The following is a 20444-nucleotide window of genomic DNA, read 5'->3' as shown; positions in this document are numbered from 1 at the left end:
TAGACAATTAAGGCTATAGTAAGCATTTATATGTTTCCAACATGGAACATATTTTCCTTTTTTTCTTTTTCTTTCAGTAAGGAAAGTTGTGCTAGCAAGCCAATTATACATTGTAATACTGCCAGGAGACACAATGATTTCCGGGGCTGAGGTCTCATGCTGGCACCTCATTTTTCAGCCCTATTCCTTCAGGTCATGGAGAGAGATGCTGCCATGTCTGCCTCCCGTGGAAAAATCAGGGGACAGCCTTGCTTTAGCACTTTGATATTTGGCTGTACTTTCTGGAAAGATGCATGTGGCCATGATTTCCAGCAAACAAGGAGTTGTGCTGCTTCTTAAGCATCTCTCAGGCGTTTTGTATAAGGATATTACATTGCTTCAGGTTTGACCCCAAAATCCCTGGGGAAAGAGACCAAAGAGAGTGAGCACAGAAGACCCGATGATACAAAACTGGGAGGACACACCAGAGGGCTATGCTGCCATCCAATGTGACCTGGACACGCTAGAGAGTTGGGCAGAGAGGAATCTAACCGGTTTCAGTGAGGGCAAATGTAAAGTCCTGCACCTGGGGAGGAACAACCCCATGCACCAGTATAGATTAGGGGTAGACCTGCTAAAAAGCAGCCCTGAGGAGAGGGATCTGGGAGTCCTGGTAGACAATAAGTTAACCATGAGCCAGCAATGTGCCCTTGCTGCCAAGAAGACCAATGGTATCCCGAGCTGCATTAACAGTGTGGCCAGCAGGCAGAGGGAGGTTCTCCTCCCACTCTGTTCTGCGCTGATGAGGCCACATCTGGAATACTGTGTCCAGTTCTGGGCTCCCCAGTTCATGAGAGACCAGGGAACTCCTGGAGAGAGTCCAGCAAAGGGCAACAAAGGTGATTGAGGGACTGGAGCATCTCTCTTAAGGGGAAAGGTTGAGAGAGCTGGGACTATTTAGCCTGGAGAAGACTGAGAGGAGACCTTATCAATGTCTGTAAATATCTAAAGGGTGGATGTAAGGAGGATGGAACTGGACTCTTTTCAGTAGTGTCCAGTGACAGGACAAAGGGCAATGGACACAAACTGGAACACGGAAGGTTCCACCTCAACATGAGGAGAAACTTCTTTACTGTGAGGGGGATGGAGCACTGGAACAGGCTGCCCAGCGGTCTTGTGAAGTCTCCTTCTCTGGAGATACTCAAAACCCACCTGTTTAATGTGCTCTAGGCAATCTGCTTTAGCATGGGGATTGGACTAGATGATCTCTGGAGGTTCCTTCCAACTCCAACCATTCCATGAGTCTGTGACTCAGAGGATGAGGCTGTACTCTGACTTGGGCATTTTCTGCTTGATTCTGGTAGTGGACAGGACTTGGGCTGAATCCTTCTCAGCAATCCCCCTCCAGCTCCATCACCATCTTGTTCATAATAGGCTTAGTTTTCAGGAGCTCAGGAGCTTGGTGAGCAGCCGTGTGGGTATGTGACCATACCTGGCACATTTGGTATCTGTGATATCCTTCATGGGACGTGGCAACTGGAAGTAAAAAGGGAAATACTGACCCAAGGGAAAAAGTTTTTACTTTTTTAAGAAACATCTCCTCATAGACAAGAGCTAGAGTCCTCCACTGGACTTGTTATCACCTTGTTATTTAAGATAATAAATACTAATTTGAGTAGCAGCAGTAATTTTTCTGTGCCACCTGAGCTGCCATTTGAAAGCTTTTTAAAATGTCAGCATGAAGGAAATTTTATCCTGAAATATTATTTGGAATTGTAAAAAGCGGAAGTTTGATTTTGAAAATTTTGAAGCTAAATGTGGCACGTGTTTAAAATCTGTTTTTGTTCATAATCATCAGTTTGATAAACCAGCATACATTCATTAATAAGTTGAATTAACTAGAACTTGTTTTATTGGTGAATAAAAAATAAAATATAACTGAAAAACTTTGCTAATGTAACCATTTACTATTCCATATCCAGTTTTCATAACTATATTTATATGTATTAAAACCACTAAACCACTGAAATTCTAAAAATGCTACACAATCACACTTTACAAAAGCCTCTGATATATTCACATCATTTCAGTGTTGTAAGAATTGCCTTCCTATAATTTTCCAGTGTGTAAAAATTTAGCATTTGCTCTACCATTTCTTTTCTCTATGTCTTAGTTGCTTGTCGGTGAGAAAGTTGTCTATCTGAAGTACTCTCCTCTTCATGATATACAGCAGCATTTCCGTAAGATCTGCCAATGATGAGATTATGCTGTAATTTCCCCAAACAGCTGGGTCTGCTTCGTTATGAATAGAAGCCATCGGGGAGTGTATCCAAATCTTAGTTCTCAGCCTTCCAAATCACATTAACAAAATTATCACATGCCTGGGTGAGCGCTTCTCCACCACTTCTAACCACCCACTCCAAGAGGTTTGTTGGCTTTTTTTTTTTAATGTCCTGGTATAAGCTTTCAACTTCTGTCACCATTAGAAGTAGTCCTTCATAACGCTTTGGGCTTCTCAAGAAGGTATTCCCATCTCCTTTCCTTCCAGCACTGTATTTGTTTCATCCATGGCTCTCAGCTCTTGGCAGCTTGCAGCCCTGGCACTAGATGCAGTGTTATCTTGTCTCCCAGAGAAGGCCGTAGTGAGGCTGGGGCTGCTTTGCCAGTTCTTCAAAGTGGCATTTCTCAGGACAACTGTGCAGATCAGGAGACTGCTCTTCATGCCAATTTTCTGTAGTAACTGTAAAACTCGCATCTGTTTCCCACCTCATGCAAATATATTCCTCTTCTGCTTTCATCCTTCTTCCTCCATCACTGCAGTGGTCAGATGATGAGAGCGGCTTTCTCGTGGGCTGAGATTTTTTTGGGGGGGGTCTCTTTCTGCAGGAGTTTATCTGTGGGTGCTGTAACAAAGATGGCCATTCTGTTCGGATCATTGCTTTTTTCTTTTTAATGGTAATAGCAAGAGACGTCAGTTCAGTGGCAGATGGTTAATAATATCATAGAATCATTGAGTGGCCTAGGCTGGAAGGGACCTTAGAGATCGTCTAAGCCAACCTCCCTGTCATGGGCAGGGACGCCACCTCTCGACTAGATCAGGCAACACATGAGGGCCAAACGGGGATCGAACCCAGGACCTTGGTGTTACCAACACCACACTCAGCCGACTGAGCTAATCAGCCCCCAATATGTTCATGTGCTTCTCATACACCTTGTACTAAAGGAACAATCAGCCTAAGACATGCACAGTGTTACTAATACAACTAGATGTTTTTAATGTATCCTGCTGTAAATATTCTGGTTTTAGACTTTCAGTATCGGGATATGTAAGCAGCTGTGACAGCCTGCATTAGGAAATGTTTATACAGGAGCCAAACGTCTCAACACATTTCAGGTTTCTTCATTTCCAGTTTTATTCTTCCATGTGCTTTGAGATCTTCTTTGCATATCTCGTAATCATTACTGTTCTATTTTTGTGGCAAATTGAAAAAAAACCAGACAGCCAATAACATGGTAATGCTTTACCATTTTTCTTTTATATGGTGCCTGCTGAGAATAAGAATATTTCTGTGCTGCTCGTTTAACCAAAAAAAAAAAAGTTGCTGTTCGCATTTAGAAGCAGGCTGCTGCTTTCTTTTTTTAGCCAGCCACGTTTTACAAACTTGAGCTCTGCTGATACAGTTCATGCTATGTGCCATGGGACAGAAATCATCCAGCTCACCTTCACCTTCTCCCTGCTGTATCCAGAGGGTAACGTGGGACCTGCTGGAAGACTTCCAAATGCAGTTTAGGGTGGAGCAGAATGTAGGGGAGGAACTGCAAGAGTAAATGGGAAGAAACTGTTGTAGACTTCTTTCCTAGATCACCGTTAAATGGGCTCAGGCTTAGAAGAGAGGCTCTTAAGAGACACACATCTCAGGAGGAAACTGATACTGCTGATGTAAAACAAAAGTATTTCATTATGTTTCTAGCTCCTTGAACTTTTCTTCTCCTTGTGGGATTCACAGCTAACCGTAGTCTGGTGGATATCAATTTTATTCTAGTCTGTCTTGTTCACATCACTTGGTAAAGATTTTCTCACTAATGTAGCTATTGCATCCTACCAAGATGCTGTGACATGGAGAGCTATGACTTCATTTTCCACTTTTAGCAATTCAGAGGGGACATTTTTATACTATACACAATCAAGAAATGTTTACCCGTATCAATGTTTACATATACCAAGCCCAGTCTCTAAGACTTGCAGTCATGTTTCTCATCCAGGGTCCCCAGTGAGACGTTGCTAAGTGATGAGGTGGTGTCGTTGCCATGGTTGAGTCTCCTCTTATGCCCTGCTCCTGTGCTAAAGAGGGCATCTGAAGAGTTAGGAGGTTCACATCTGTGTTGCCTCAGAGTGTTCCTGTACAGCAGGAAGTAACTTTAGATGTGTGTATGTCAGCCAACATCAGTCAAGAGAGGTGAGTAATAAAAAATAGAGGAAGAGCCAGCAGAACCCAGGCACATCTGAGTCCTTTCATCTCATTGACTCCAAAGAGCATAGCGAAGTCGAGCCTGGAAAGTGCCACATAACTTAAACTATCCTGCAGAAAATCCAAGCCAAACTTCTTAAATGAAACCTATTTACAGGAGAATGATAAATACTCTAAGGTCCCAAATGTAACACAAAACCGTACATCTTACTCCCAAATGTGCCTATCACAGTATGTAAGTCTTTATCACATTCATTGAAGCAAAAGCAAAAAAATTGTATTCCTAAACAGGGAAAAGTGGATTGATAAATTATTAATTGACATAGATGCTTGATTATATTTTTATTCATTTATCAGGACTCCTGTGCTGTCAGTATATTCTATAGCAGAATGGAGTGTTGTATTATTTTCAACCATCTTTGTGTATTTATTGTAATCACAACTGGAAAATAGATTACAAAGTTAAATACACAATATTTTGCAGAAGAAGAAAAATGTTTTTAGGTAATTGGATGGATGTAAATTGTAAGTTTGTGACGTCTTTAATCTGAGACTAGATGTCACCAGAAGAGACAAACACATCCAGGGAGGGGTTATCTGCAGCTTCCCTGGGCAACATGTTCCAGTGTCTCACCATCCTCATAGTAAAGAATTTCTTCCTTGTATCTAGTCTAAATCTTTTAGTTGAAAATCTGCTTTTAGTTTAAATCCATTACCTCTTGTCCTAACGCTATAGGCCCTGGTAAAAACTCTTTGTCCATCTTCCTGTATGCCTCCTTTAAGTACTGAAAGGCTGCAGTAGGTCTCCCCAGAGCTACTTCAGGTGGAACAATCCCAATTCTCTCAGCCTCTCTCCATAGTAGAAGTGTTCCATCCCTCTGATCAATTTTTGTGGCCCTCATTTTTGGTACCACAGAGTGTTCCCGTTTGCCAACTGAGAGAGAAAAGAGCTGATCAAACTAAGCTCCCTCTGCAGCCCATCAATGCCCCTTCCTGGCTATCCAGACAGACAAGAACAGACATGCTTTGCCCAATGAAAAGCATTCAGCTTTCAGCTTGAATACGTAAATTCTGGTATTGTCTTTTTCTTTTGCTAGGGGAGGGGGACAATGAGAAATGAACCAAAAAATGCCATAATGAAAGTATTCGATTCTTCTTTCTCTGGGAATAAGGACAAAACACAGAAGTCTTATTTTACAACCCTTTGCAAATGAGCTCTATAATAACACAATTCTGTGGTGTTGAAGTGAAATTCTTAGTACTGTGTTGTTTTGTGAATTAATTTAATTAGTTATTGTTTGCCAAAGAGCTGGAACTGTGCCAGGAGCCTGAATCCAGACTCAGCCAACTGTATAAAGAAATTGGATTGAGCTCAGAGCCAGATATTGGGAGCAGAGCTGAACTGAATGTGAAGGCTGGGAGCACCTGCTCATAGTGCATGTTAGAAACGTGATCCCAGCCTTGCACCCACACGGTGCAGACAGAGCAGTGGTCTTAATCAGTACTTCTGATTAGTGCCCCTGTAAGCCCCAGTTTAGAACCCCAGCACAGCTGGGAGCATTGCAAGCATTTTGAAATCAGCTTTCTGTGAACTCTGGGGCATGTTTCAATTTCCAGTGTCCCCCTTTCTTTATCATGAAGAGTATGAACATGCAGGGTGTAAGAAATATCTCAGAGAGGGAATTTGCTCATGGTATAGACAGAAATTTCCCCTTCATCTTGTTGGAGGTGACAGAGGACAAAATCTGGGCTCCCAAAGCCACAGGTGGGAGGAAGCCAGAAGGAGCTGCACTGTACTGGAACTGGTGTATAATCTCCTATATTTGAACATACTCGTCTATATTTGAACATATATATATGTAGTTGTCACAGAAAAACACAGGGGCTTTTTTTTGCAAGCTTCTAGCCATAGTTCTGCTTTCTTGACATCTATAGATCTGGCAAAGAAGTGTCAAAGGAGATGGGTTATGAGCACAAGTACAGCAGTGATTTGTACAAGGCAAGGAGAGAAACTGTAAACGTTCCCTAATGGAGCTGGAATTTTTTTACATATGGCTTGTCCATACACTGGTGCTTTAAATGCAACGAGTAGCCACTCCTGGTGTAATAAAGACATTGTAAAAGCAATATCAAAGTGCTTAGAACCTTGATGTAGGGTCACATCCTCACCTAGCTATTTATGCCTATTGCCAGTTGTAAATCTATGTGGATTAAAAACAGCAGCAACCACGCTCCTAACCAGGACAATTTTAAGTGTGTTACTTCTCAAGTCAGATATCCATGCTACATTAAGAATCTTTGCTGGGAGCAAAGCTGTGATTGAAACAGAATCTAAAGTGTTTGAAAACACTCTATCCTGGGGATGTATCTGGGAGTACTGTTGATTTTACTTGGTTTAGTTAGCATGATTCTATGATGATTCTATGACATCAGTGGAACACTTTGGTTTTTGTTGTTTTTTTTTCCCCTCATAGGTTGGCTGGATTAACTGGCGCTCATTCAGAGGGAACTTGACAGATCTATTTTGCTTTCGTTGAACCTCTCTACTGCATGTCAAAAAGATTTCCTACATCCAGAGGCTGCATGAAAGACAACTGAGCAGCACAAAAATGTGACTCTGACAAGAGACTCCAAGCTTTCTGATGAGAAATTTTTTACTGATCAGTTTATAATTTAAATGTATAATCGAAGCATGCGTAATAGTTAACCTGACTGGGAAAAAGGAGCTTCCCTAATAATTAGTACTGCCAAAAAAAGCAGTCACCTGAAACTTCAAAATGAGTGCTCCGTTAATCCCCAACAAGTCATGTTATACCCACCTTCAGGACAACAGCAGCGAATTAAAAAATAATAATGAAAGCATAGTGAGTGTGGGGGATACCAATGCCAACCAAATCGTGACAAAAGTTACAACCACTGAAGAGGATGCTAAGAAACATGATTTGACAGATGAGAGTGGGAATGTGCACTCTGAAGGATCAGAGAAAGTTATTTATCTGAATACAGAGCAGAATAAACCTTCGACCATCAAAGACTCTCAGACCTGTCACACCAGTGTACAGGAAAGTAAGCTACCCTGCACCGCAAGCAGAGAAATGGGAAAAGATTGTAGGACCGGTGAAGCTAAGGACATATCAAGGCATATCAGGATTAGCCGAGGACAAAGTTTGTCCAATTTAAAAAGTAGCACAAATGATGCCAGCCTGGAGGTTATTTCCAAAGGTGATGTTGAATTCCCCCAGAACTTTTCTAAGAGTAAAATATCCAAGACTGTGGAGATGGAGAGAATAAAAAGGCTTTCTTTGGGAAGACCAAGCAAATTCTCGCCTCAGTCAGAAACATTTGCAAAGGACTGCGTTGGTCGTGTGTCATGTAAACGTGTGCTTTCTGCATCATTAGACTCCATCGACAGGTCACACCATTTGATAGGAAATCCAGAGAAATCACAAAAAACATCCACGGATCATTTTCTAGGGATGGTGTTTCATCCACTTGACAATACCTCAGAGGAAAATATTGTATTTTATTCCAAACCATCTACCTCAGGGAACAAGAAAATAAGTAAACCAGAAAATGTACCAAATGTTAACACTGAAAGCACACTGCATACTTCTCATTCACAAAATTCAGTTATTAAGCCCAGTGAGATTGCCAGTAAATCAGAAGCACAATTACGTCAGGGTGATAAAAATAAAAAACTGGAGCTTAGGATTGCATCATCTCTACAATCTAAAACTACGTGCCAACAAAAGACTGAGAGAATTATGCTGGTAGAGTTCCTGGGATGTCAAAAAGATGAAAGTACAGCAATACAGGAACAGAAAGGCTCTGGGTCTGATGCGTCAAGATTTCAAGCATCCCATTTTCAAGGTCCCTCTAATAAAGCAGAGGATCCATTGTCGAGCCAGGTCATAACCTATCCTGATGGCAAATTGATAAGTGACAGCACCACCATTGGTGGGGAAGGAAGAGGAAGCAATGACAGTGACAACAGGGCAGCTAGCCAGGTTGGTGAGAAATATTTTGCTGATGAAGAAGTGGAAACAGTATTCCCACTCACCTGTGGTAGCAAATCCAGTGGCAAAGTGACGGGTAGAAAAACCGAAAATTTACATGAAGTTGATGCAGATTGTGCTGAAACAGTTGGTGAGCAGGTATCTCTTATGCCTAGCATTAATCTACCTGACAGCAAACCCTTGAAAGTTAACGAGAATAAACTGATGTTAGTCAAAGGAAGCACTGAGGATGCTGCTGTTCCTGCTTCTGATTCTTCAGATCAGCATGGAGCGCGCGGTGCACAGACAGTGTCACACCAACAACCTGCCAACCACGACAGTGATGCGGAAACCTTGAGCTTTTCGGTTCCAAGTAAAAAGACACCTAATGCAGAGAAACATCCTTCAGAGGAAACACCAGAGAGCTGTAATGTTTCAGCAAAGGCTGATGCCTTTTTATGTGTCCCAACCCCCATGCGCCCGGTGGCAACGCTGGATGTTAATAGTCAGCCCATGCTATCAAACAGTAATTTGAAGGAGCTTTACACGCTTCATGTTGACAAACTGTCGCCCTCCTCAGTCCTACCTCCCATTGACAGTACGCAGTTGTTAAACATATCCCCTAAAGTGCCTATCAAGACTGCTTGCAGCAGCTCCATCCCCAAACCTATCCTGGTCCACTCCAAGGGCTCCCTCACAGATAAGGCAGGTGTGGACAGTGACTGCAGTGAAAAGCTGGAAGAAGGTGCTGAGATTAAACCTGCCATACCCAGGCCCAAACCTGTGAGACCTAAAATCATCACATACATTAGGAGAAACCCTCGTTCGATAGAGCAGCTTGACCCCTCGTTTGCACCGGCAGGGCTGCCCTTTGGTAGCCCTGCCTGTGGCATGCCCATCTCTACGGAGCAGAAGGCATCCAACGGAGGGGAGGTGAAACCCACCAGTATCCTGTACGACAAATTCAAACCTGACCTTCAGAAGCCAAGACTGTTCAGTTCTGGACTGGTGGTGTCAGGAATTAGGCCCCCAGGCCATCACTTCAGTCCGATGAGCGAGAAGTTTCTGCAGGAGGTAAGGTGGTAGCTTTGACAGCCTCTTTTGTATGCCAAGTGGTGATCATTTGCTTACTTGTTGCTGACAGAAGTTAGTTCTGAAACCTTAAATATGAAATAAATCCTAAATCAAGGCAATATGTGATCATTAGAAATAAACTGATTTAACCATTTCTGGCACTGACCGTGTTGCAATGTCTGATCCGTGACTGGGAATTGTCATCTGTTTCTCCAAGGTTTTCCAGCAAACTGATCGCCTGCTAGTAGTGTAAATATGGATGTTTAGAAAGGAAAGACAAGCTGTTTGAATTTGTTCATAGAAGGAGTTTCTTTTTTTTTTTCCCCAAAGAATAGCTTTGGGAAACTAATATAATTTGCCCACAGAGACTTTTCCTCCTTATGGGAAAATTGGCAGGTTTTTGCTGACAGAGCACTAGAGCTCTAAATTAATTCCCTTCTGTTTAGTTGTGCTGAAACCCAGGGACTATCAGAGCTCTTGTTAGATTATCTATATTATACAGGAAAGATTTACTTGTGACTCATTTTAATGTCATGTGTTCTGCTGATCACCTCAAATAAGAAATCTCCTCTCCCTGGAGAGCAAAACCTTCCTGAGTAGCCAAAATGTGATGAAAGTCCCTCTGGCCAATTCTGGCTTCTGATATTTCACTGTGATTCCACCTTGATAAGTTGGGCAGGAGTTTTGGTTCCCTGAAATTTGTGCTGTGAGGTGAGCTTAGTGAAGGAAGGTTGACCTTGCTCGGAAAGTGGAGAAAGGACAGAGAAAAAGGAGCTACATACAGGTTTGTGATGTGCCTTTGTGTCTGCTGCTTGAGACCTGTGGTAGCTCAACAACCAAGCTTTTTATTTAAGTACTGAAGATAACACAAGTGTTTTAATTTGAACCAGTCTTAAAAAAAATGCAATTTTTTTTTGCTTCATTGTATATACAGTATTTATCCAAGGAAGAGCATTGAAATAACAAATTTGATGACAGTGTTGACAATCAAAAGCTGTCAAATACCCAAATTAAGATACCATGTCTGAGTGTAGATTGACTCTCATGACATGTTAACAGGTAACCTACTGATGTGATCATGGATTATAGTTTTTCACAGAGCACCATCTCATCTCAAACACTGAAAGGGAAATTCTCACTGCCTGTTCCCCTCTAACTTCAGTTTCCATATATTTTGCATCCAGGGGAGGAATTATTAAAGTCATTATGAGTTTGTGTATGCCAGCCATTATATCTTCACAATCACCCTGAGGGAAAAATATTAGGTTATTACTCTTTAATGTATGACAATGGAAATTAAAGCCAAAATAACCCAGACTGTGCAGCTGTTTGGCTGTTTGTAGGGTGACATGACCCTCTGAAGACCATAGGTGTCTATGGCCCATACATTGGGGTTCAGATAATCAGGCAGGTTTCAGCGGACACATTCTGTGAGCTGCTGAGTGCTGTTCTTGACTTGAGAAGGACTCAGGTTGTGGCATATCTGCACCATGATTTACTCTAAATTAGGGTTAGAAGGAGGACACTTATGAACTGGAGAAGATCCAAAGCATCTTCCCCCACTCCTCCAGGAAATATGACTTTGGATGGGTATTTCAACACGGGAAGATTTGAACCCAAGCAAACTGCTTCTTCAGAGAAGCTCATTGCCTGGAGTTGAGAGTGGGAAGGAAAAGTCAATCAAAATGCAGTTTGTGTTTTGAGTTTGCATTAGCTCAGGAGTCAGGAGCTGACAGCAGAGAGTGGTGTTTGCTCTCTTGGGCTGCCACCCTAAAAGCAATTACCTTACTCTTAGAGGAATGCAAAGGGAACTGATTTGACTCCAGTATGAATCAAGAGAAAATGATCCATGGAAGTGGCTTATAAGACCACCTGTGTGTTGTATGGGTTCATGGCATATGACTGATGTGTAATCCGAAAGAAATCAATTAGGATGGATTGAGATAGATCAAAACCACTTTGGTGAAAGGACAGTGTTGAAGATGCAGAGATTTTGGAGACAAGATGATGCTGGGGCAGGACTGCTACTGACTTTGTGAGAGAAAAAATCCCAGATTGCCCTGTTTTCACACATCCAGTTTGGGCTTTGGAGAGCTTTGATTAGCATTTTATAGCTCTTCACGTAGCTATGACAGGGATTGTTAATAGCTGCTATCAATCAGACCTGTAATCTCTAAGCTAAATGAGACCTTCATCTAGCTAAATGGTAGGAACAATTAAATACCTCTCTGGGTGCTATGAGCTAGAAAAAACAGGAAGGTGCTGTGTCAAACAGGAGACTCCAAGGCAAGGCTTGGAGAGGTCTATGAGGAAGACTTGAGGAGTGCCTTCACAACATGGGGAGCCTGCAGGACTCTTTGAGCTGCCTGTGCTAAAGCCCACAGGGCAGCTCGGACAAAAATCCCAGCTCAGGCATGGAGGCAGTGCTTGTCTCCAGCTGTGCTTAGAGACTAGGGCCAGTTAAGGTTAAATGAGGATCCTTACCTGAGATGTTGACAGCTCCTCTAGCGTTTGCCTTGAAACCTCAGCATGGTGTGAAGGTAGATCTTCGTCTCCCCCCAAAAAACCCAAAAGGTGGAAACCACCTTAAAGTGAAATGCTTAGAAAAACAAGTCATTGTCCAGGGCAGATCTCCACTTTTCACAGGCTTCATCCCAGCATGGACTCCCCATTCCAATATGTATCTCAGCCTCTTCTAGTCAGCACCAGTAGGAATTTGTGGCCACTTTGTGTTCCCAGTTACCTCTGTGGGAAATAACAGGCACCCAAAGGCTGTAGCCATGCTAATGAACTGAACAGTGGGAGGGCACAGACTCGAAGGCTCACAGAGGGTTGTCCATGTTGCTGGACTGGGAGCACTCTGCCCAACTTAGCATCCACCTCTGGCAGCATGTGCTCCCTCAGAGGATGTTCCCAAGTACCAGCATGGATGAGAACATGGGGTTGGACTAGATGATCTCTAGAGGTCTCTTCCAACTCCCAGCATTCTGTGATTCCGTGATTCTGCAGCACAGAAATATTTCTGCAGTGGAGGGTATGAACTAGAGCCTGTTGAAACAAAATTCTTGTAGGGGAAAAAGGGGAAGGGGGAATTGTTTTACGCATAATCAAACTGGCAATTTTCCCCCTAATGTCATTTTCTGAACTCCCTGAACTGATGTCGCAAACTCCTTTCCCAAATAGTTGCTTCCCTGAAATAGGATCTTGACAAGAAAATTCTTGCTTAAGGCATTAATATTTGATAATGTTATGAACAAAGTAACATGAAGGAGTGTTGGGCATCCTTAGTTGCTGGCCATGCTGCCAGCTCTGCTACGGATTTGGAAATTCCTGTATGCTCCAAGTATTTATTGCAGACATTTCAGATCTTTCTGGCAAATTCATTAAATGGTGTGAGTGGGAAGTGAGCAGACAGCCACACACAATGAAAATTCTGAACTGAGTTTCTCTTTAGTTGACAGGCTGCAACAGATCATTTCTTTCAAAGTCCTCAGTACAAAAATCTAGTATAAGGTGCTAACAGGTCTCATATTAATCCATGTCTTTCGAAAGAGCTTTAAAATGGCCATGTAATCAATAACAGCATACAATTCTGTTGAGGCCAGTTGAATTTTACACTTCATGAATTCATCGTAAAACAGAAAAGAAAAAGTAATGTGTCTTCGTCGCAAGTTTATGTCCTCCAAAACTGGGCTCTTCAAAAAAAAAAGCATCTATTTCTTAAGAAATATTTGGATAAATTACAGTTGGACTTAATGATCTTAAGGGTCTTTTCCGACCTAAATGATTCTATTCTAAATCCTTCTCACTTCTCTCAGCTTGAGAAGATGTTTTATGCTTGGTTTCGATTGGGTTTTTTTGCATGTTTGTTGACCTTCTGTGTTATTCCTAACATATAGAAAAAAAATGAGGTGTCTAAAGGTATAGCTAAGCTGACCCATTTTATAAAAATGCGTCTTTTCTGTTTTTAAAGATTTTCTATATTCCTTATACTGAAGTACTTGGCATTGGTGTGTTCACAGTCAGTTAATTATGAAGTGATAACAAGTATATAGTGGGATCTGACCGAAATTCAGGGAGAAAAAAGACAACTGAATTTTATCCAAGAAAACAAACTCGTATGTAGAAGTTGGAAATAAGAAACAAAGCATCTCCTGTAGTCCAAGCTGAGATAATCATCTATACAGTAAAAAGCTGCATCCTAACTTGTAGAAATGGGTCATAGGAGTATAATAAAAAAGGAATCAAGAAGATCTAATGGAAGGAAAAAGACTGCAAACACAAAGGAATAAATATGGAGCAAAAATATAATGTGCACTGTTTGTTGCATCCACTCTTCTAGTACCTGTGCAAAGGCCTCAGAGATTATATATTTAATAGTTTAAAGCCAATCTTTTCTCTTTTAGCATATTAAGTATTTGCTAAATTAGAATTAAAGCTCTTGAAGCAGCTAAGATCAAAGCATTTATATCCAATATTGAAGTGCATATTCTAAATGCTTATAATTGCTAAATAGAAATCGATTTGGTGTATTATATGCATCATAACTTACAGCAGAATTAGTTAATTGGCAGTTACATTTCTTCCTAGGTAGCCTATGGCACTTCTGGATTAATTTTTAAACAAATTTACTTCAGATTTCCTATTTCCTAAGCTGTTGGTTTTTTTTTTTTCTTCTGTGGCCTAAATGGAATGCACTGAATATATATTCATGGGTCCTTTCTACATTATGATGATTTTGCATTATATAAGAAAATGGTAAAAGAATTGGACTTTACCCAGAAGAACAAGCAGTTCTTTGCAAATGACAGATGAAAACTACTAACATCATTGTTCTGTGCCCTTGTCCCGAGTCACAAAGCAATGTAGTGAGGTGGGAGTCAGAACCCAGCTTGACTGTAGAAAGATGCAAGGGCTGAATCAGGGAGCCAGTTCATTCCCTGACTGCAACAGCCAGTTTGCTGGAGATACTTCCAGCTTGGGACTTACTGGGCTCTCCATGTGGTATATGCCCGTTAAAATACTGAGAGATTTGTTGCTGATTTTAGCAAAGCAGCATCTATTTGTGATAAACAGTAAATGTTTTACATCTGCAAATTTGCCTTTTTTTTTTTTTCCCTCCAATGCAAATGGGCAGCTGGGTTTGTAGCTCTGTTTTGGAATATTCAACGGCCCCCTGAAAATGTAACATACAGAAATGTGCCCATCTCCACAACCAGGTCTCTTTTTAGGAACTTCAGAGGCACAGATTACAATGAACATTTTGCAGCCAGAACATGTAGAGTGTTTTTTTTCTTTTCTTACACAAACAATTTGACAATACCATTTCTCTGATGAAATGAACTCAAAATACCTTCAGCTTTAATTTTATCTAAGTTAAAACTGACTTCTTCCAAAACTGTACCTCAGTATGAGTATTTGGAATAACTTCTAATAAAAATTCCACTTACACACTCTCTTGGTGTATTTGCCTCTGTAAATTATATAATCTTTCAGGACTTAACGGTAACTTCGTTGTCAGTAACGGTAGGTCTTCTTTTTGTCTATTTTCTTTAGGGAAGAGGTCAGTTCTTTATTTGGGTTTAGTTACGCATTGAGACTTTAAAGCGTGTATTTTTTGAGAGTGATTCATATGGTAAGACCATTATTTTTTGAAAGTGATGATCAGTCTGCAGTGCTCTGAAACCCAGATTCACTAGCAAGGAAAATTAGCCTTTACGAGCAATTTAGAGCTCCATATTCTTTTGATGTATTGATTTATTGTGTAATATCTGTGTTAATGATTTTTCTGTAGGTTGGGGAAAGGCCTGCGAAAGATGAATTTTGCCCTCCACCATACACACACTACGAGGTCCCACCAAGTTTTTATCGATCTGCCATGATACTGAAGCCACAGTTAGGACTGGGTGCAGTGTCCAGGTTACCGTCTGCAAAGAGCAGGATTCTTATTGCAAGTCAAAGATCCTCAGGTAGCTGTCTCCATCAGCAAGCAGAAATAACGAGTGCTCCCAACCTCTACCATCCTGATGCTTCAGGTAAAGTATGGACTTTCTTTCCTTCCTTTTAACTGTAGGCACCAATAAGAATTTTTTTTTTTTTTTAGATAGAAATATGACAAAATGAGCAACATGATCTGATACTACAAAGCTCCAACAGCACCCTTCGAGGTGTGTCTTTTTACCCCGCAGTAGAACTAACTAGGGAATCTGGGGCCTGCACAAAGGTTGTTTTAAAAGGTCATTGCCAAAGAAGGAGAATCAATTTCAGTAGTAATTCTCCCTGTGCTCTTTTTTATCTTCCTCCTCCTTCTAAATGCCTGAAAAATCTTTGCTTTTGTCTGGCAGAAAATAATTGGACATTTCTCGCATCATGAAGACCCTGTCATTCAGTCTGATTTTCCTTACTGTGTTGTGCTCTGAAAGCCTGGGCAGTTTTCATATGTGCTGGCGGAGGTCTTGAATCTCTGAAGCCCTAGTATACACATCTTCAGAGACAACAGTTCCAATACCTTTTTCTTCCCAGCTACGGTCCAGCTCATCATGATCCTGGAGAGAATTACAGGGAAGGAAAAGCAAGAGAAGAGTCAGAAGGATAAGATGCCGCAAGACAGATAATTACTTCTACAGACATTCTTGGTAGCCTCGAAAAGCTTGGAGGTTGTAACAATGTCCTTTTAAAAAACAACAAGTTCAGAGACACGTGGAAATCGTTCATGGCCACAGTGAAGCATAGCAGCTGTTCAACAGCCTACAAGTCTACAGAGATTTTAAAAAATAGTCAAAAGGGATAAAGTTAAGTAATGACTTGGGGTCATATGGTCCCTTCTCTTGCCCCAGGATGGGATTCCTTCTGATAGATGTTTATTTAACTGTTCATGAAAAACTATTTATCAAACTCTCCAGTATGAGATCCCACAGCCGTTGAAAGCAGGCTGCTCCAATGCATTACCTGCTTTCAAGTTAAAAGTTTTCCCTAGCATACTGCCTAATTCTTTTCTGGTTGCAATTTACTTCCTCTTCTTTCTGGAGTGAATGTGGGATCTCCTCCTCTGTGCAGGCATTTGAAAACTATTACTTTTTCTCCCCAGTGTCTATTTCTCCATACTAAGTTGCCGAAGAGATTTCGAGAAAATGACAATGGAAATGGGAGAGTGTCTTGGTTTACCCTGAGATGTCAATATCAGTCAGTACAGGTTGCTGGGATTTGGAGTTGATCAGAAAAATCAATATCCTCTGTAACACAGTGCCTCTTGCCACTATCCTCTATCTTTTACTATCTGACTCTGCACCTGCAGTTTATCTATGTTGATGCCATTAGCAGAAGCTGACCAAACTCAGCTGTGTGTGACTTCTGCTTGCACACTGGGTCGCAAATACCAGTTCAATCCTGTGAGTTGAGTTCAGTCAGCACTGAACATGGGAATACAGGTGTAGAGAGCAATTGGATAATATTTTCCATTTAAGTGACACTGCAGGAGGCTGCAAGTTCAGAATATGAGAAGAATAAGCTGTTGCGTAATGGGAACCAGTTTGGGAGACAGATATGAGAGGAATATGCGAATAGGACATTAATAAATCCACTGGCATTTCTGATCCTTAGAAATAAATGTTGTCTTGATTTTTGTTCATCCATCATGTATCCATCATCCATATTATTCTACATCATCGATGACTGCAGACATGACTTTTCCTTAGCCATTTTTAATCCATATAGGAACTTATCTTTTATGTATTAGTTTACTGTCTTCCTATATTATATGGCATTCTAAAATCTAAACAGTATCAGCCTATCAGTCCTATTTATTGTCTGTAATACTGCCTTTAAAATGCCAGTGCATGAGAAGTATACATGAGGAAATTGCACTAGCCGTTAGTGTGATTCCTATTCCACTATACAGTTGTATTTCCTGAAGTTTTCCTTTTCTTTAAAAGTTGGAGTTTTTGATCTTCTCACTGATAATTTCTTGGACTTTGTCTGCTTTGGAGGTCAAATTTAATTCATAGCTGTCCATAATTTCCTTCCTACAACTGTTATTTTCCTTGTTGCTTTCTAGTCAATTGATACTTCACAGTTTCAAAGATACTATTAAAGATAACTCGTGGTAGTCCAATAATCTGCCCGCCATCTCTTCCAGTATCCCGAAGTGTGTCTCATCTGGTCTTTGGGCTCTGACTGTTTTTATTGATTTTAAATTACCCAAGACTTGTTCTGGAGATGTTGCTAATGTCTCTAGTTTTTCACTGTCACCCCAGGACACACTGTTTTCACTTCTGGCATTCTACGTTCCCTTTTCCTTCTAAGATGAAGAACGTGTTTAATTTTTTTGCAACGTCTTATTCTGTTGCAAAGTATTTCTCATTGCTCTCTGTAGATTTAGTGCCTTCCCTTATTGATCTTTCATGTATTTCTGATATCTTAGTTACTTTACATTCGTTAATTTTTTGGCATTTTATTTCCCATTATCCATCCAAATTGGCTTATAATCACCTTTTACTTGCCCAAAGCCTCTTTTCTCAAATGACTTAATCTTTCTCTCAGCCACGTGTAACTTCATAGGTCAGCATACCAGCCTTTTCATCTTATAATCCCTTTTGAGAAGAATTAATTGCCCATAAAAGAGACTGAAGTGACAGCAGACAGAACAAGACCGGCATAGGAGTAGAAGGGCAGCAGAGAACTGATTTCTGTGGCTGTGTCCACGCTGGTGCACAAATGTGGACCAGAGATGGGTCCCTGGTTGCCATGGAGAGCCTGGATGGGACAGCAACCCCTGGCATGCCAGAGCTGGTGTGGGGCTGACTAGAGGGGCTGCGAATAGGGCCAGGCACCATCTAACCAATTGTTTTAAGGTACCCAACACCATTTCCAACTACTTTCCCTTAATTTGGCCGTTAGTTGCGGTATTAAATTTTAATCTGTGTTATTAATTTTGATGCAGTATTTGAGAAACAGCTTTTATAGAGTCACATTAACCAATATAAGTAAGTGAAATGCATGAACATATGGTCAGCATACTGGAAATGGAGCTGTTAAGACCCTTGCTCACAGATGTTGTGGGGTGTGAGGGCTTGGCTGACTGCTGCAAAAGCAACTGGGGACTAGGAGGTATTTTTCTCTCAAGGATACCAGTCCACTTCAAGACTGCTAATCAGCATCTCTTGCAGCTTGATCCTGAGCTTTTAATCCAGTTTCTAATCCTAGTGATTTCAGTCCTGCCCTGGGGTAGTGGAAGCAGAAGAATCGAGCCAGTTGCCATCCTGAGACAAAGTGTGAGGTACCACAGAGGCTTTTAAACTGAAATCACGGTGGCACGCTACTGAGGACAGAAGCAGTGCCTCATAATGAGGATTTTATTCCCCTTTGCTATGCTGTTCATAATGTAGCAATCTGTTTAAGCAGCACTGATAAGCTGAGTGATTTGGCCGGTGTATAATACTAATACTCATAAAACTGTCTCTGAAGTAATTGATAATTAAATCCCTGAACTACTGTGATGGACTGCAAGTACTACAAGTACATTAAGGGTTTCTTTAGTTTTAAGACATGCCAGGCAGAAAGTAAAACAGTAATGAAAGATCACACAAGTGTGAACTCTAAGTGTGACACCTAAAATGTGACTGGAGCAGTGATCCTTCTTTGTCTGTGGGACACGGCCCATGTGCTGGCATTGGTTATGAGTTTCTTATTAGACAGCGCTGCTCCTTGGGTGATGATTTGGCTCAGATGGGTAAAGAAAGAAGCCTGACTATAAGAAAAAGCATTGTACACTGTAGATGGGAACTCACTGAATCATGATGTTTTTAAAGGTGCAGTAGTGTCTATGACAGCTAAATTTTTTTAATGTAAACTGACTGTTCTTCCTATGGGAAACTTTTAATTCAAAACAAGGATTGACAGATGCTGTGTCTATAACAAATAAATTATGAATATGTTTTCCTCCAAGACATCTTGCAACAAGCATGTTAGGATTTACATGAATTAGCTCATTATTTTGATGGGATTAATGTCTGATTCTGAAAAGTATAAGAGATCTCATCATTGAAACGTCACTTAATTCTACTCTACCTTCACTTAATTTTACATTTTTCAGTGGTATTTATGGTACTTTTTCCCAAACAGTGAGTTAATGAAATGTTTCTTTACCACCTCTCTGTGTATTAAATTTGCCAGTCCTGGGCGTCTGGCAGCTCCTCTCATTTCTAAGCAAGTCAACTCCTGTTAAAGATGCAGTTTGTGTATAAATCAGGACAGCAATGTTTCTGATTACTCAGACACACACAGATATACGCATTTATTTATGTCTTTGCATATGTATTATGTATTTCATCATCAGTGCTACAATATATTTACAGCTTTCTCCTGGTAGGATAGCTTTGCTTTCATGTTTGTTCTCAGGAATACCTAATACATGAACAAGTAAATGAGATTTGATGATAGAAAAGGGGTTTTGTGGTTACTTTCTGAAGTGTTGCATTACTGCTACTCCAACTGTGTGCTTATTTTGTAGGTTTGCAGTCTGAAGTAGTTGAAGTTGAGCTCGCAAAATTCTTATTTAAGGAAAGAGATGGCAATTCAGAGAGGAAAATAGTGTCTATCCTCCACTAATCTGCAATATTTTCAATTGGCAGAGCTATCTGACTCTATGTCATGAAGAAAAATCAAGAACTTCAAATGGAGGCACGCCCTTCTTCATCAGAGTTTTGCTAAGGACATTGTCACCATACTCAAAGCTTACCTATCTGCCACCTCTCTCCTCCTAACAATTGCTGCGTCTTTAAAGAACCAAAATGCGTTGTATAAGAAGGGTTCTCTATATGACTGTTGTACCAAATTGTCAGTCATAAAAATTATATCGGTAACAAACTGGGTGCAGCAGCAGGCAAATGCTCCATACCTTGCCTTCTCCCTAGAGAGAGCCAAGCATTCC

General features: G+C 40.9%; 1 protein-coding gene across 1 annotated transcript in view; it reads left to right on the top strand.

Annotated features, from left to right (window-relative positions):
* Positions 1-7225: 7225 nt before the first annotated feature.
* The window catches only part of LOC104271765 (microtubule-associated tumor suppressor candidate 2-like), a gene marked incomplete at its 3' end in the record, with an annotated part of 19518 nt that continues 6299 nt past the window's right edge, over positions 7226-20444 (top strand). Inside the window, exons 1-2 of the mRNA XM_009866547.1 lie at positions 7226-9517; positions 15312-15552. Coding sequence (XP_009864849.1) covers positions 7226-9517; positions 15312-15552 — 2533 coding nt within the window. The remainder of the gene's footprint in view (positions 9518-15311; positions 15553-20444) is intronic.

The sequence above is a fragment of the Apaloderma vittatum genome, unplaced genomic scaffold (assembly GCF_000703405.1).
Source record: "Apaloderma vittatum isolate BGI_N311 unplaced genomic scaffold, ASM70340v1 scaffold4293, whole genome shotgun sequence".
Lineage (NCBI taxonomy): Eukaryota > Metazoa > Chordata > Aves > Trogoniformes > Trogonidae > Apaloderma > Apaloderma vittatum.
This window is presented reverse-complemented; position numbering and strand designations above follow the sequence as displayed.